This window comes from Apteryx mantelli, chromosome 3 (genome assembly GCF_036417845.1).
Source record: "Apteryx mantelli isolate bAptMan1 chromosome 3, bAptMan1.hap1, whole genome shotgun sequence".
In the NCBI taxonomy this organism is placed as follows: domain Eukaryota; kingdom Metazoa; phylum Chordata; class Aves; order Apterygiformes; family Apterygidae; genus Apteryx; species Apteryx mantelli.
In genome coordinates this window covers 19,367,713-19,385,377 of record NC_089980.1, presented here as the reverse complement: position 1 = coordinate 19,385,377, position 17,665 = coordinate 19,367,713, and the positions used below count along the sequence as shown (strand labels likewise).

General features: G+C 39.2%; 1 protein-coding gene across 1 annotated transcript; it reads left to right on the top strand.

Annotated features, from left to right (window-relative positions):
- Positions 1–71: 71 nt before the first annotated feature.
- On the top strand, positions 72–17,020 carry MCM8 (minichromosome maintenance 8 homologous recombination repair factor). The gene is made up of 18 exons (XM_067292812.1): positions 72–319; positions 541–615; positions 1,210–1,292; positions 1,441–1,590; positions 2,360–2,463; positions 4,261–4,459; positions 4,775–4,860; positions 6,375–6,526; positions 7,284–7,482; positions 8,317–8,347; positions 8,677–8,817; positions 10,525–10,666; positions 11,403–11,598; positions 11,869–12,082; positions 13,097–13,306; positions 13,856–13,932; positions 14,417–14,606; positions 15,972–17,020. Exons 1-18 carry the CDS (start codon positions 193–195, stop codon positions 16,062–16,064), a joined length of 2,469 nt encoding a protein of 822 aa, XP_067148913.1. The 5' UTR covers positions 72–192; the 3' UTR covers positions 16,065–17,020.
- The last annotated feature ends 645 nt before the right edge of the window (positions 17,021–17,665 follow it).

Genomic DNA, 17,665 nt, shown 5'->3' with positions numbered 1-17,665 from the left:
AACGTGGGTGAGGGGGCGAGCGTTGCTGTCTCCTCGGGGTGGGGTGGGGGGTGGCGCGGCGCGGCCCTACGGTGCTACAGGTGGCACAAAAGCCCTCACGAGCGGTGACCGTTGCGAAGGGAGCCTGCTGCTGCCATTTCGTGTTTTCGCTCCCTCTCTGCTGCCTGACAGGGGCCGCTCTCGCGACGCGGGATGAGCAAGGAGCCCAGAGGCAGGGGATGCAGCCGGGGAAGAGGCTTCCAGGGGTGGCGAGGAGGATGGCGAGGAGGATGGCGAGGAAGAGGACAAAGTGTAGAGTGGAGAAGCAAAATTGAACCCGGTGAGCCGGCTCCTGTGCTTCTCCCTTTATTTTCTGACGACGTAACACTTTCAAAGCAATTTCTTTTGACCGACCTTTGCATTGAACTATAGCTGTTTGCCTCTGAATACTCTGAAGAGTGATAGAGAATAAAGTAAAAGTTAAATAAAAGTTTCAGTGTCTTTAAAATAAAAAGAAAATTTGTGTCTACCTTGGTTTAATCTAGCTTTAATGTTTTCTAGCAAAACCTCGATTAATTCAGTCAACGTTGGACCAGTTTATTCCATATAAAGGCTGGAAACTTTATTTCTCTGAAGGTATTTTTAGACCTCAGTTATATATAGTTAATATCTTATTCTGTTTTCCTTAGAGTTGATTACAAGTAGTGTGGATAAATGAAATGGAACGCAGCTGAAGTCCGTATTTGATATATCAAAGCAAGGATTTGGTAGAGATTTTATGGCATACTGTACTCTCTGTGGGCTCCAGACCTTGGAAGGAAATCTTGGATAATGTAAAATACGCTCTTTCTTAAACCTGGCCCGTTAGCCATGTAAAACCTGTAATCTGCTCAAGACTGGAATACATGTACCTTTGTTGAACATCTAGTGATCCTTTTTTTTGGCATGACCTCCTCATGTAGATGTTAAGTTGCACCCCAAGGTCAAAGGAAGCAGTTATAATATTTAGCAGCTGTTATACTATTTAGTTTCCTTTGGCTTAAGTGCTTGTCTCTGTCATCTTAGACAAAGTACGTTCTTAGAATGTTACTGTGATACTGTAGAGATCTATCATCTTGCTCAGTTTTGGAATACAGAAAAAATAATGGGGGAGAAATTGCCTTTTTATGTATTCTCTGAAATGAAAATAATTATTTTTGTCAATTACTGATGTAGTGTGTTTCTGATTAGCTTATGCTGACAAGTCTCCTTTTGTGCTGAAGACTCAAGCCTTTGAAAAGTTTTTCATGCAACGCATTGAGCTGTATGATAAGGTAAAAAAAATCCTGTTGTTGATGAAATAGCACTGTAAAATCTTGCATGTTTTCAGCATCTATTATAGCATATCCAAATCATTTCGTAAGCATTAGATATTTGTGTTTATAACTTGAAGTGTGTTTTATAACTTTAAATGTTTCACAGGATGAAATAGAGAGAAAAGGAAGTATTCTTGTGGATTATAAGGAACTCATACAAGACAGAGAATTAACTAAATCAATACCAAATATATCTACTGAATTAAGGGATATGCCTCAGAAAATACTGCAATGCATGGGTTTGGCAGTTCACCAGGTAAATATGAAGTTCTAATGCATGCAAGCTTATGCCCCTCCACCTCCCATGAAAAGGAATCAGTGGGACTTAAAGGCAATTATATTCTAGAAACTGAATATTTGTGTTTTTCTAACTTACAAAAATCTACTGTTTATTCAAATATCAGTAACTCTTCCCTCTACACCATTTCTGCCTGGCCTTCAAAATCATGTTTTGTAAATGCTTTGGTCTTGGTGCGTTTTGCTTGTTCATCTTCCAACTAGTTGACTAAAACTAAGTATAGTTCTAGCACTTATGTAATATGGAGTTCTAATTCCTGTTTGATTAATGAACAGTGAGTTACCTGTGCTGTTTGTCCCACCTCATGTAGCAGAATGATGGCTGGTGGGTGAGTGGGGAACAGATTCAAGAATTCCCGTCTTTGTCCCATGTCTCTTAAAGTAGCATTTCCCTATGTTTGACAGCCAAGTCCTCAGATCTTTCTGCTTGAATCAAATGAAACTGGACACATTGATTATTTTATGTGTGGTGATTTTGTTTTTTGGGGGTTTTGTTTTGTTTTTAAACAAGCACAACAGCAAGAGGTTCTCCCCCTCCCCCCCCCCCTTTAAAACAAAAATTAAAACCATTCAGAGCAGAAAAATACTCTTTAGCTGTGGTCACTGGACAGCAGAGTGCTCTTGATACTTGAGCAGCAGGTCTAATAGGAGTGGATGGTAATCAATAGCAAATTGTATCAATATTGTATGGTTTACTACATTTGTGTCTGCCTTTCTCTTCTGTCTAGGTGTTGACAAAGGACCTTGAAAGGCATGCTGCTGAGCTGCAGGTGGAAGAAGGATTACCGCTTGATGGAGAACCTATAATAAATGTGCCACACATTCATGCCAGGTAATGGGTGTGGTGTATTTGTGCTATTTGCAGGAAGATCTACTTGCTTCTTGTGTAATCGTTGTCAGTACCCACGCTGAAAGCTGGCTGGCTAGCTATTTAGTTATTTATTTATGAGACTTTGTGAAGCTATTTCTAGAAGAAAAGTCTGTATTTTGCTTTTTTCTTCACAACAACAAAAGCTGGACTGTCTTTGAGAGAAAAAGCAAAATGAAACCTGCTTATAAGCTGAAGAAACAGCTTACAACATCTTCTAGTTACAAGCAGAAAAGTAACTTATAAGTTGAAAAACTGAAATACCTATTGATTTAAAAACAGAGGAATGTGTTTAGATTTCTGCTGTTTAATGGAGAAGTTAGGAAGGGATCATGATCTAGCATTTTATTAGCAGAGGTTTGTCTTCATAAGGAAGTTGATTTGGAGGGTGTGGACCTAAACTAGAACTGGTAATACTTATTATTCCCTGTATGAGTGTTCTGACAGTGGTATAAGGATGTGTTATTTCATATTAGCTTAAATCTATTAAAGGGTTACCTGTAGAACTCAAGAATATTATGTCTTATTAATTAAACTTTAGTTTGAAATGAAGTAGATTAAAGCTACACTAATTCTGCATAAGCATGTGCTTACAAGAATCATAGTAATTACTATTACCACTTTAAAATTGTGGCTTCCTTAGGGATCTTAACTAAGCAAGTCCTTGGTAATAATTTGATTTATGTCTGGGGAATTCAGAAATAATGGAGTCTCAGACCTCAGGAAATGAGGGACTGGCAGTATGAACTCTATTTCAGTTTGATTTTTCTGCTGGCCCTGGCCTGACATGGGGGAGAGAGCATGTTTTGGCACAGCAGATGGATTTAATTTTTGGATTCATCAGACTGTGGTATATTTTAACCTTTGCATTGTTATAAAACTGCACCCTTTTAATTAGCCAGTGAAATGCATCTAGGAAAAACTGTCCAGGAAAGAATTTGAGAGCTTGTATATACCTAAGGGACAGTTAGACCATTATTCTGTGAAGTATTTTAGGAAAATCAATAAAATGCCATGCTCATAAAATGGATGTTAGGTTTGTTTTTATAGGGAATGCAAAGAGGTTTGCTTTGTTGTGTGTGATCAAAGGAGCAGATTGCTATGACTGAAAACCAAGGGGATATCATTGAAAGCAACTTATTTTAGGTAGTGATTATGAAGACACTGTAGATTAGTGGGTTTGCATAACTTACTGGTTTTTGGAGACCTCTGTAGTTTGAAATCATTTGGTTCTGCAGCATCCACAGGACTGAAGTTTGTTATTCTGAATGTTTTTGCTGGGTATTCTTGGGCCTCGTTAACAAGGTGCTCTGTGTTGCACATAATGACAACCGTGTTGTTATGTCCCTGAAGCATGAAAATCCACCCTTTGTTTTGGAGTGCAAGTAAAATAAATCTTTGATCCTTTTATGTTGCAAGTCTGAACTCTGTTTTTAATCTGGAATTATTCAAAGAGACAGTTATATGTGACTATAGATTAATTTCTGTTGTATCATTAGTCTGAGATGTTTACAGGAGGGAGGTGTCTGTGCTGCTGCACTGTATGCATAAACTTCACAGCTACTGGGGTGTAACACATGGAATATATTAAATGTTAGGCTGCTTTCAAGAACAGGAACCAAAGACTGTGCCATGGGTCTGTAGCTAAAGTTACTGTCTAATCTTTGCTCTGAATCACTGCTAATAGTATGTAAACGTCTATGTTGTTGTTCATTTAAGGATAATAAACTTTCAAAATGTTAATGCTTAATTTCTATGCAGGGTGTACAACTACGATCCGCTAACTCAGCTGAAAAATGTTCGGGCCAACTGTTATGGGAAATATATTGCCTTGCGGGGCACTGTTGTGCGTGTCAGTAACATTAAACCTCTGTGCACTAAGCTAGCCTTTGTATGTGCCACATGTGGAGACGTTCAGGGTGTTCCTCTACCTGATGGAAAATACACTCTTCCAGCTAAAGTAAGTTTAAATCATCTAATTTGAGACTTTTCCCTTTTGCAATTCTGTCATGTTTGGTAAAAGCAACACTAGTAATATTTAGATTAAACAAAACGAACAAACAAAAAAGACACAACAGTAGTTCAGCTATTTAAAGCAAAACTTACCATGCAACTTGGTATTACTGCATAACTTTTTATTGGGGGGGGGGGGGTTGAGTTTTTTTTGCGGGGGGGGGGTTGCGAGGGGGGGGGTTGCCTGCCTTTGCCCTTCTTCTGCCTACTATCAAAAAGACTGGTTAATGTTGAGAATGATTTGGAATGAATACTGTTACAGTGCCTTGTTCCTGAGTGCCGTGGCCGGTCATTCGCAGTAGACAGAAGCTCTCCTTTAACCACTACAGTGGACTGGCAGTCTGTTAAGTAAGCGCTTTAATGCATCTCTTTGCTTCTGCACAAAAATGTAATTCAGTTGGGTAGCCAAAAGTGAAAAGATTGCTCATTACACGTTGTGTTGTGCAAGTTTAAGCACCTTACTCTCTTGCAGCAAGTACTACTGGAGAAAATTGCTTCCAAGTGGTTGTTTCCTCAGAGAACTTGGATACCTTAAATATTACCCCTACTCAGTTCAGTAGCTGCTGCTTCTTCTCTTGACTGACTTCATTGAGAAATGTTCAGATCAGGCTCTATGCAGCCTTCCTCAATTGTTTTTAGTTGCATCTATTATTCAGTAATTCCTTTTGATGAACTGTAAGTCAGCTAGGAAAGTCCTACTACATTATGTTTGTCAGCTGCAACGGCTGACTTGAATGAACTGAATATAAATTTAAATGTTAAAAATGTCAGTTTGAAGTGATATCGGTTGTGTCCCCCAGTCCCTGAGGTACACTCGGTAGGTGGAAATAATGTTGGGGCTGCCATTCATCTACTTTCTATGTCTAATCAAAAAGTGAGTATAGCTCAAACTGAGTTCTTTACTCTGGGGAATGTGCTGCTGCTTCCACAGAAATTAACAATGTTAAAGTGCAGGAAGGTGGACAGTGGAGCTATTTTTCATTGCTTCCTCACTTCTGCTGCACTATGACCATCCATCCTAATATTGCCGGATAGTTTTATGTTCCATATATGTTCCATTATTTCTTGTCTGTCCTCTTAGTTTACTGCGAGTGGGGTGTCAGCTTGGAAAAAGATGGAGTCTGTTTACTTTATTTCCATTTCTTGCACTCAGATTCTCTAAGTTCATGTGCTCTGTATTAAAAGTCTTACAGTGTGTACTTTAACTTTCTTTAATAAACCTCATTTAAAATGATAGTACTGAAAAATTCTTGACAGCTGCTCTAGAGGGTGCTGTTTAATGCAGCTTCTTAGGAGAAGCTTTACTCTGAGCTTAACTATCAGAGCTCTAAGTGCAGACCCAAAATTGGAACCTTTTAAAGAACTTGTTAGTTGCGAGCTTTTTACAACTGTGCAAAGTTCCTGTTCTTGCTGTGGTCTGAGGGAATTTCTTGGGGTTTGCAGGGGTTATTATTTTATCAAAATTGCCAGTTACCTTTATCAGAGCCATAATATTTGACCATTAAGATAAGCTTCATATACAAAATAATATTATTTTGTATACTGTATTTATTCCTACATGAGCGTGTTCATCAGAGCTAGAAAATCTAAACTCCAACATTGATTAATATTTCCGGAGTTTGTTATCTCTGTCTTTCTAGGATTTATATGTAATAAGTACCTGTTGGTTAAAGTTCTAACTGAAAAAGCCTCAGGCTCTCCAAATTTAGTGTTGCTATTTCTAGTGCTTATTAGGGTGTTTCTGCTGTCTCCCTTGTCAATTCAGAAAGGATTGGTTTGAAGTGCACGTGTACAGATTTCTTGCACCAGAACTGAACTGGAAATGCTATGTATGGAGTGTGGGCTCACCTCATGTTTTGCAGGGTACAGGAGCTCATGGCAGATGACCAGCGAGAGGCAGGTCGAATCCCTCGCACAATAGAATGTGAACTGGTGCAAGATCTTGTGGACAGTTGCGTCCCAGGAGATATGGTCACAATTACAGGGATAGTTAAGGTGTCAAGTACTGAGGAAGGTAAAATGCATCATCTCAAAATATCTTTTTCTTTGTGAGGACTTTTTCTAGTGCTTATGCAATAATATAAAAACAGCCATGTCATGCTGTTGTGAGGCACGTGATCTTTCTCAGCTTAGTCCTCTTTGGAGAAATCTTATGAGGCCTTCTTTTTTCAAGATCAAGAAGTACATATTCTGGACAGCTGTCATAGTATATACTGCAGAGACCCACAAGTGTGGTTTGCTATGAGACTGCATTCTCTGTTCAGTAGCCATTCTGTTAAGGATCTAGGAAATGTTAATTGTTAAGATACGTGTTTAATTCTTCTGCTCTGTAGATTCTTTCTGTAAATATTAAGGGTGAAAAATTTTGTATATAACTCTTATTTGACCAGAATAAGGTAATAATTTAGAATTCCTGGAAAACTTATTTTTTTCTGGGAGAAAATCCTGTTACCAAATAGTAATTATGAATTAAATAAAACCCAATATTCATACATACACGTGCACACACACACACTCCTCCATCCCAAAATGGCAGAATATTTTACCGTGTACCTAAGTGCAGTGAACTTAAAGAAGAAATGTAATTAGAAGCTTTTACGTACTTTGCATTAATTTTTGAAAATGCAGGTGTTCAACTACTTATATATGAACAACCTTTATTTTGCACATGCCCATACTTAATATTTCTGGATTACCCTCTGCTACTTGTCAATAACCTCAGTACTTAAGATATAAAAACCTCCCTTCATTCTATGTCATCTTTCTAACAGGAGCTTCTAAAAATAAGAATGACAAGTGTGTGTTCCTGTTGTACATTGAGGCGAATTCTGTCAGCAACAGTAAAGGACAAAAAACAAAGAATTTTGATGATGAGACTTTTCAAAGAGCATTCATGGAATTTTCTCTTAAAGACCTTTATGCTGTTCAAGAAATTCAAGCTGAGGAAAATCTGTTCAGGCTCATTGTGAAGTAAGTTGTGTCAGCACCTAGAATAACTTCTGAATTGGCATGGCCAACGTCAGTCAAACTTGACAGCTAATCTTAAAGCTATGAAATGTCTATCAGGCTTGTGCAGTATATAGCATAGAGATTTAGCCAATTGAAGTGGGTGAGGGGCATGGGAGGGGCAGAAAGTATTGCCGCAGGGAATGCGGAGTAGGGGAAACTGAGGATGTTAGGACTTTGGGAGGGATTTAAGCATTAAGGGAAGTTAGTATTTCAGTTCAACTCTGAGACAGAAAGCTATAGATTAAAAAAACGATGCATTAATTTTGCTTCTCACTGAGCAAATTCAACTCACGTGCGCAGTTTTGTTCTCCACTCTGCCTTTCTACAGCAGAGGAAAGAGATGAGAGAACTAAGCAGAGGGTGTGAAAGACCCTCTGTGCAGACCAAGAAGTAAATTTCTTCTAGCTGGAGTGTCCTTCAGGTCCTCTCAATTGGAATCAAAGAATGTCAAATTATAGCACCTTCAAAAGGAGGCTTATGAGGGTTACACATAGCTATTTGATAAGGATAAGAGTGGGTGCAGCAACCATTGGGAAATTGGTTCTCCTCTGTGTTTGTGCAAACTCAAATGAAAGGCTTTTCTAATTGTGTCAAGTATATCTGGTTATCCAAAAATGTCAAGAAATGTGATACTGCTTTTACTCCAAAACCCCTGTTCTGGTGGGGATTAAAATAATAATAACTTCTATGTGCTTATAGAAGTAGCCTGCAACAAGTGAGACAGGGTAAGTGATTATTTAGTAGTAATACAAGATTTGTATTCCTGCCATTTTATAGTGTGCTTTGTTTTTTCAGCTCTCTTTGTCCTGCTATCTATGGCCATGAGGTAAGTAATTTTACAGCTCTGCTTACAGCTTCAGTCTGAAATGTTTACTGTGGCAAGTGGATAATCTCCTAAAGGATTTTTAAAGCTTAGCCATAGAGGTGGTGTGATGGGGAGGGGAGGTGGTGGTGTGTTTACAAGTGACTTTTCACAATTCTGTGCCTGTGCATGAACTGACAAAAGTGGTGGCAGCCTCATTTCGTTGGAAGTATCTTACGGGCTTTAAGTCCTTCCATCCAGTAGGAAAAGGCTATTATGGCTCATTCTAGGGAGCCGTCAGTAATGGTTGCCATGATCGAATGCTTAACTCGTTTTGGTATGTACCACTACAGATTGTAAAGGCAGGTTTGGCACTGGCGTTATTTGGAGGATGTCAGAAGTTTGTAGATGACAAGAACAGAATCCCAGTGCGAGGAGATCCACATGTTCTGGTTGTTGGAGATCCAGGATTAGGAAAAAGTCAAATGTTGCAAGTACGTGTTAATTTTTTCTTCTCATTCCTTGTTATCATGCTGTCTTGTAAACATAGTAGGATAGCTTGCTAAGACCAAAGTGCTTGAGCCTACTTGGAGCTACCTTTTCATGTTGCTCACCTCAGGTGCAGGACAGCACCCAGAGGGGTCCCCTGCTGTCCTCTCCTTCCAGGCAGCCTTGCAGAAGAATCAGCCTGTTAAAACACTTACCAAAGCAAGTGCACTTAGTCAAGCCTGTGGGCTTCCAAGTACTTTCTAGGGTTGGTCCCCTGCCCTTCTTAGTTTTTTGTACCCACTCTCTTCCCCACTGAGGAATTTCGCTCCTTCTTGTCTTCATTTAGCGGATTCATTGTCAAGTAATCAAGTACATTCTTGGAGCTATGGTGATACTCAATACCATGTTGCTCACCTTCTGGGAAGTTTGTTCCCATTCCCTTATCCTATTTCTATGTTGCTAAACCAGATATCAGCCATTTTGGAAAAAGGACTTGCTGCTACCCTTGAGCCTTAGTCTTGGTGGGCATTTCTGCATAACTGTAACAAACCCCAGAAATAATAGAATTTCTCCCTCTTAAACTGAACACCTTTAAAGTTCTGTGTCTTTCTCCATGGTTACTGTGAAGTCTGGATGAAAAAAGAACAGGAAAGGAAGACAGAGTTCACTTAGATTTGCAGTGTTGCATACCTCATTTAAAAAAAATATAATAATGTTGACACGTTAGGTTAGGACTTAGAAAAATTTAACCAATGACGTGTATATGCAAGTATCTTGCAAACAATGTTTATATTTTGTTCTCTGAATGGGAAATCACTTGCATATAGTAGATGATTTGCTTTTTCATGTCATTACTAAATAATGGAGTGCCATTCCAGAAAAGCTAATGGTCTGTCCCTCAGATAAGACCTGGAGATGATACTCCTCTGAATCATCACTTTTATAGGAAACATCCCAAGGAGAAAACCGAAGCTGTGTAGGAACTTTTTTTTTATTTAGTAGTCAGCACTTTTCACATATGTTTGGTACTGAACAAATATGCTTTGGGTGTTAACTTTTCAATAAAATAGAGGCACCAGTAGTTATCTCCAGAGATTTATTGGGAAAGGCCAGTTAAGATAATTCCGTATTCTAGCCAAATTTAACTGCAATACCACTGTGTTTTGCCAGTTTGTGTAAAATTTCTTCAAACTTACCATGCTATGTTTTTCTACTTCATTTTTCAAATTGCAAGCTGCCTTCTGGATACTGAAGGCATGGAGGAGGCTAGGACTGTCCTTCATCCCCCTGTTGTGGGGAGAACTACACGTGCTTCCTCTGAAGCAGCTTGCGTTGGGCACTCACACAAGATGTTGGACTAAAGAGACCTGGGAGTCTGAAGATACCAAAGTTACGTGGCTGCAATTTGGTGACAGATAGCACATCCCCAAGCATTTCAATAAACTCAACAATGTCAGTGTTGTGCCCAAAGTTCCAGGAGTTCTGAAAACACGGTAGACGTGGCTGTGTGCAAGTATTATGACCCAAATTATTCCTATTGTTTTGCAGAAGTGTGCCTCCTGGGGTTGCAAGGAGTTGTAACTTTACTGTCGGGCCATGTTAAGTTGAAAATAACAAAAAACTTGTTCTTGCTTTGTGTTGCTTCTTTAGAATAAGCCTTATGAAATCATTCACCTTGGGGAGGGGGAAAAAAGTATTTCTTTCCCTTCTAGGCAGTGTGTAATGTTGCTCCTCGAGGTGTGTATGTTTGTGGTAATACTTCCACCAGCTCTGGCCTGACTGTTACACTGTCTAGAGATGGCGCTTCTGGAGACTTTGCCTTGGAAGCTGGTGCTTTAGTGCTTGGAGATCAAGGTAACGCTTGTAACCTTTTGTATGGTCTGCATGTGTTAATGTCCAGATTTTCCTTCAGATTGAAATTTGGATTGGGCTTTTTTTCCCCCCCCCTCCATTTTTTTTCTTCTTCCTACTCCCACAAGTAAATGAGCACATAAAGACTCCAGTTTGTGCTGATGAGTTTAAGGGTCTTAAATATAGTGCTTGCATTATTGTGGATTAAAAGTGTATATTTGAAGTATGATACTGGCTTTCCACATCTGGGAAGTTCTGAGCTTCTCTAGTGACTTCTCTGAAGGTGGCCCCTTCTTTCTTAAGGGTGGCACTCGCAGTAGATAATGTATTTAAAACTGAAGTTCTGCAATTCACGTACCAGTCGTCTTTGAGGCGTTAAATAGCTAGAATTTCCTAGTTGAAAATTCTGATCTAATGGCAGCTACTGGATTGCCAAGGCTTTGAAAAATAAATTGCTTATGATACTTGTCTCCTATCTTTATTTTTAAATGCTTGCTTCACCTTCTTGGTGTGTACTCAGGACACTCCTTCTGTGAGCTAGGTCAGCTCGCTAGTGGCTCAGCTGCAGCAGCATGAAATGAAAACAAAGCTTGCTGAAGCTGAGGCTTGGTCCAATGTCTCCTGCAGTCACTAGACTCTAAACTGGACTTCACATATAGCACTGGATTGTAGCGTATATTTGTCCATCAGTCAGTGTGTTTTCTAATAAGCTTTTTTGTCCTGTGTTAACTGTTTCCAGGGATTTGTGGAATAGATGAATTTGATAAGATGGGAAACCAGCACCAGGCTTTGTTGGAAGCCATGGAACAGCAAAGCATCAGCCTTGCCAAGGCTGGCATTGTTTGCAGCTTGCCTGCTAGGACGTCCATCATTGCTGCAGCAAACCCTGTTGGAGGACATTACAACAAAGCCAAAACAGTGTCTGAGAACTTGAAGTGAGCACTTTCTGAAATGCTGCTTATAGTTCAGGATTAGGTGCTTCTGGCAGTTTTGTAGTTTGTGTATAATTGCTTTCTACTTTTCTGGAGCTTGAACACAATCTTATTGCAATAATTTTTGGTGGCTTTTGAGAGAGAAATTGCTGTTTTGCTTTATTTTAAAAGCATGGAGCAGGCTTTTCGAAATCTTTCATACAGAGCAAACAGTTGCTGTAGTTTTCCACTTTTTTACAAGCAATGTGTGGTTTTCTTATGCCTTTACTCTAGAATGGGGAGCGCTTTACTGTCAAGATTTGACTTGGTTTTTATTTTGCTGGACACTCCAAATGAAGATCACGATCACTTGCTGTCTGAGCACGTGATGGCAATCCGAGCTGGAAAGCAGGCAGCATGCAGCAGCGCTGTTGTGACTCGTACCAACACACAGGATCGCTCCGTTCTTGAAGCCATTTCAGATCGACCATTGCTTGAGAGATTGAAGGTAGGACTTGTGACTGCTGCTACCTTCCTCCCTGTGGTGGTCTTTGCACTGGGACCTGGCCACCTAGCTATGCCAGATGTCTTCAGTCTCTCGCTCCCATTCTTCTCATGATAATTGGCTCTGAATTTAAAAAGGAACCATTTAAGGCCCCAGCCACCAGCTTCTGCCAGTTGCCTGTTGTAGCAGCTCCAGCAAGGTAGATGATGTTACCTAAAGTTGCATCTTAAGCCATCTTAATCTCTGCCCAGGGGAGAATTTATCAGCTGAGCTTTTTTAGCTCCTCTGCTAACATTGCCGCTCCTTGTTCATCCTTTCCCCCTCATCTCCTCCTGCCCAGCTCAGAGAAAGACAGGTGGTGGGAAGACTGCGTGTAAAGTGCTCTAAAACAAGTTTGCTGTATTTGATTTCCATGAAGAGCTACTTAGACTGGGTATAATCAAGTAGCCTATATAACAAGATGTGCTGTGAGTGAATCCAAATGAAGTAGTGTGTAAACAAATCCTTGGGCATCTGCAACCCAGGACAAGTTTGGGGATTTAGGAGGTGAAGTGTGTTTTCTATTAAGCTTCAGTGGTCAGTTTGAGGGCTGATATTGTCAAATGCTAGGTCTGAGGAGAAATATCCCCTGCTGGGAATTAACCTGTGTGCTTTTGGAAAGGGGAGAACAGCAGTGATGACTTATTCTTCTGTGGGTATATATCTGGTAAAAATTGGAAGAGGCTTTTGAGAAAGAATTTTTGATACAGTTCAGTCATGTTTGGCACTTGTCATCATTGCAACTGAGAAGCTTCTGCTGCTTTTTCTGAAATGGCCAAATGCGTCTAATTACCTGTCTAAGCATGGTATATGGAGTTTAAGTAAAAGTTCACAAATGAAGCACTAAGGCCCTTATAGAAAAGGTTCACACACTCATACAAAGATCTCACCAGACCACAGAAGAAATTTTCATGTTAAAATATGTATAGCATAGAGTTCTGACAGAACTGAAATCCAAGGTCTTTGTAATGGGTTTAGATCCCACCAGGAGAAAGCTTCGATGCCATTCCACACCAGCTGCTGAGGAAGTATGTGGGATACGCTCGGCAGTATGTTCACCCGACTTTATCTCCAGAAGCTGCTGAGGTCCTCCAGGGATTCTACCTTGAGCTCCGGAAGCAGAAGCAAGGAGCAGACAGCACACCAATCACCACGAGGCAGCTAGAGTCACTGATTCGACTTACAGAGGTAAATTCAAACTGAAAGCAAGGAGATTATTTCTAAACCACTACTGATGATCCGTAATTCTTCACTGCTGCTTGCCTCCTATGCTTTTTTTTCCCCTTTCTTTTAAAAGAAAAAAGAGAGGAAGGTAAGGATCCAAGAGTCTTACAAACACTTAAGGGCTAATGCTACTTAAAGCTTCTTATGAGGTAAAACACCCTGGGGAAGGCAGGGGGCAGAACCTGTCAAGTTCTAACAAAGGGAGGAAAAAAGAAAGGTGCAGACAGACAAGCTGCTGCCTGTCTTAAGCTGAAACTGTTGCCTTTTCCCCTAAGGCTGTGTCTTAATATTATTTGTGATCTGTTGCTTTCCAAGAATACACTCTTAAAGGCAAATAAATTCCAAGCTACAGCCTACTAACATGAGTAGGAAGAAGATGCCATTGAAAAACAGAGAAATATTTCTCTAATTCTGTAGGCTTGTTTCTAACTCTGTCCTCTTAAACATTGTGCTTGTTATACCTTTGTGCATGTCAAGTATTGTGTGTCTTAAACTTTTCTTTTTTTGGTTAAGGCACGATCAAGGCTGGAATTAAGGGAGAAATCTACCAAGGAAGATGCTGAGGATGTAATAGAAATAATGAAATACAGGTAATACACAGTGGTTTAAAAATAGATAATTCAACACAGTATTACTCATTCAAAGCCTTTTTTTTTTAATACAGATATGCATACACAGTGAAGAAAAGACTTGATAAAGTTCAGGCCCTTAATACCAATAATCAGATTTATTAGCTCGTTTTAAAAAAAACACGTCAGCAGCCCTAGGTTTCACTGAATATGATTGCTTAATAGATCTTTGGTTATGAGTATCAATGCACAGTATTTTAGAAGGCACTGCCATAAGTGTTTTTCTCTTGTGTCATTACTTGCAGTCATTGTGGTTGAACAATTTAAGGCAATTTAAGGTCAAAAGCGATTTGGACAGACGTTTAGTTCCCTAGATGGCGACTTTATTACTAGGGGATGATTTTCCAGTGCAGCTTCTGGGAACTTAATCTTAAGCAATTTTATGTTTCAGGAAGGAAATTCATGTACTTTTGCTTTTACCTTCTATTAATTTATGTATTTCTAGCATGCTAGGAACATATTCAGATGAGTTCGGAAAACTGGACTTTGAACGCTCACAGCATGGATCTGGGATGAGCAATCGGTCACAAGCAAAAAGATTTGTTTCTGCCCTTAACAATATTGCAGAAAGAACCTACAACAATCTCTTTGAATTACAACAGCTTCGACAGATTGCAAAGGAATTACAAATACGAGTAAGTCAGGAAATCAAAACATTTCTTCAACAAACTATAATAAGAGTAGTCAAAACTATTGATTGCAAAATGGAAATTGGAGAAGGCACATCTGTTGTGGCTCTCTGCAGTGAACAGAAATAAGCAGCGTATACTGCTTTTAGTCTGAATGCTCTCCCTGGATTGTCTTCACTTGCAAGCTTTGCTAATCTTATTAGCTGTTTGACAGTAACACCGCCTTGCACTAGTAAGGGCTGCTTCTACTTCTGAAGCTTGTCCTTAACAAGACTGTGCTTTGTTTTACGAAGGACAAGTTCGGTTGCAGTATATTTTACTTTCTTCAGCTCCTGAGGGGACACCCCTGTTCTAATTCCTGTGACTTTTGTGGTGAATTCATTTCTTTCAGCAGTGCAGTTAATGCCTCTGCTTGGCCATCTCTGGCTCAAATATATTTTCTGGGTTTTCATTCCCTCTTCAAGTGTCCTAATGGTGTCATTTGGGAACATCATGTTGGACACATAGCCACAAGTGAGTTTTATCCCATAATTGACTTGTATTCTGTACTTCTGGGGGGCTTTAGCCAAATGAAAACATTGATAGCTAATTCTGCATTTTACTTCATGGTGAAAAATTTCAGATGCCAATGAAAACTTAAAACTGGATATCCGGCATAATGAGTGAAAAGTAGTGACAGTGAATTGCTTTTCATGGAATTTACTGTGGGCAGTTACATTGTTCTCTGTTACCTTGTTAACCCACTTTGGCCTGCTGGCACAAGATGGCTTCAGTCTCTAGACTCGAGCGAGTGTTAACTACGAATAAGATTGCCAGATTGCAGGATCCGCACCAAATCCAACACAGTCTGTTATTGCCAGCTCTCTTCACATGACCCATCAGTCATTCCTTCAGTGACTAGTTTCAGTTGAAACTAGCTAATCCAGTTAATTCTAGCTTTGTCTTCATATATATATATAACTTTTTTGCCCCACTCAGAGTTCTATTAATGTAGTAAATACTTTGAAATTGGAAAATGTTGAAATCAACAAGAGCTTCTGAAATTAGACTTTATTTAGCTATAAATTACTTTTGGGGGTTGTGCAGTTTCTTTCGCTAAGATCTCTCTGCAGGAAACATGTTCCTCATTTTATGATCCAGAACTTGGATATAAGCATATGTTACTCATTAAAAAATGGTTTGCAAGTAAAGCAAGAAATGATGCAACCGACTGTGTACCAGCAGGTCGGAGGTTTGCTAAGGAAATTAACCTATTTTTAATTCACTTTCTGTAGTGCACTTATAGTGCAATTCTTTTAACTTGTCTGTGTTGCTTTACATCTGCTGAAATTTTATGGTTCCAATTTGATATTTATTTGTCTTTTTTTCCAGGTATCTGATTTTGAAAGCTTTATTGGATCTCTAAATGATCAGGGTTATCTTTTGAAAAAAGGTTCAAGAGTTTATCAGCTTCAAACATTGTGAAAAGAGCTGCCTTGATAAATTTGACACATAGTCATAATATCTGAAATAGCCTGATGGACATGCTGCAATAAAATGCACTGAATTGCAGCCTACCACAGTACTTGATGCCCTGCTAGCGCTGTTGCTTGCTGTGGTGTGAGATTCCCCTTCAGCAACTAGTGAGACCAGAGGTTTGCTCAAAATGGCTGTAGGACAAACTGAACCATCGTGCTGCTGCTTGACTCCTCCCGTAGGTTTACTAGCCCACATGGGAAGGATGATGGAGTACGTGCTACACAGTGAGTAGTGGAAAGTGTATTTTACTCGGTTCACTGCAGTGCAATAAGAGATTTTTTTCCTCTAAGTTTAAAGTGATGTTGGACCTACCAATTTAAAAATAAGAACCCTTTCATGAGAAGACAATGTGAGTTGCTTTTTAGCAATGTAGTTAACTTGAAGAATCTAAAAAGTATAGAAGTGTTTCCAAAAAACTGGGAACCTTCATGTTGAGACAGTACAGTTTTTATAGCTGTAAAAAATGACACATTATTGAAATTGATTTAGTTTTCTGTTTTGCAGCTCTGTATTTATAGCTTTTTTTATACTTGAGATTTTATTTAAAATGCCAGTCTAGTTTGAGGGAAAATTTCCTTATTACAATATTTAATGTGTACAACAAATTAGATTTTATGTACCTTTTTCATTAAACTTTGAGAAGTCTGATTCATTCAAGAGCATTATACAGTAATATAACCTACTATTTATAACCAGAATGCTGGTGTGGATGTTAACAGTTATTACAAGATATTTAATGTGAACATACTGTGCTTGCTTTCATTTAGTTCTGTTATTGCTGCAGAAGGATATTCTGCAAGAGTAAAGTGTTGTAATTTTATGTAGTCAGGATCATCATCTAGTGCAGTAAAATTGCAAATGAAAAGTCTTCAGTATGTGTATTAAAATTTGTTTTTCAAAAATGTGTTGCTATAGCTTGTTTTCTTTCTCATATTTCTAAATTGTAAGAAAATAACTGAAGTTTCACTACTTCTGCCTTTTCATTAATTGACTTGCAGATCTGTTCTAAAGTATGGTTCCTCAGCAATTTGTGTATGAAAACGTGAGATCTACAGGTGTCAAAGAACATGTTAACTACTCAACACTGCCTCAGTGTGAATCTACTTCAATATACTTGAAATTGCAAACTAGTTTGAAGGGTGAGGTATTTCAGGCGAATTCTATATATTAACTCTGAAGTGGCAAGCAGTTTGTTCCTTCCAGGTTTTGTATGCTCATTACAGTAACTGTGATTAATGGCTATTTTAATGTCGTTTAGTACTGTGTGCCCATCTAAGTCTGAATGGGCACACAGTAGCCAAAGGCCTTTGACTGTCATGTGGCTAAATGGAGTTTTAACATCAACCTTTAGGAATTTGGGCAGCAGCAGAGGCATGCTTTCTTGCAAGCTCAGAGTTAATTCTGCCCCCATACATGAAGAGGGAACCTTCTGTATCAACTAAGGGAAAGTATGTGTTAAGACTTGTTTTATTTTTTTTCAAATAACTCTTGAGCTTGTATGAAAGAACCTTGTGTGGTGTTGCTTAAGGAGTAGAAGGCAGAACTGA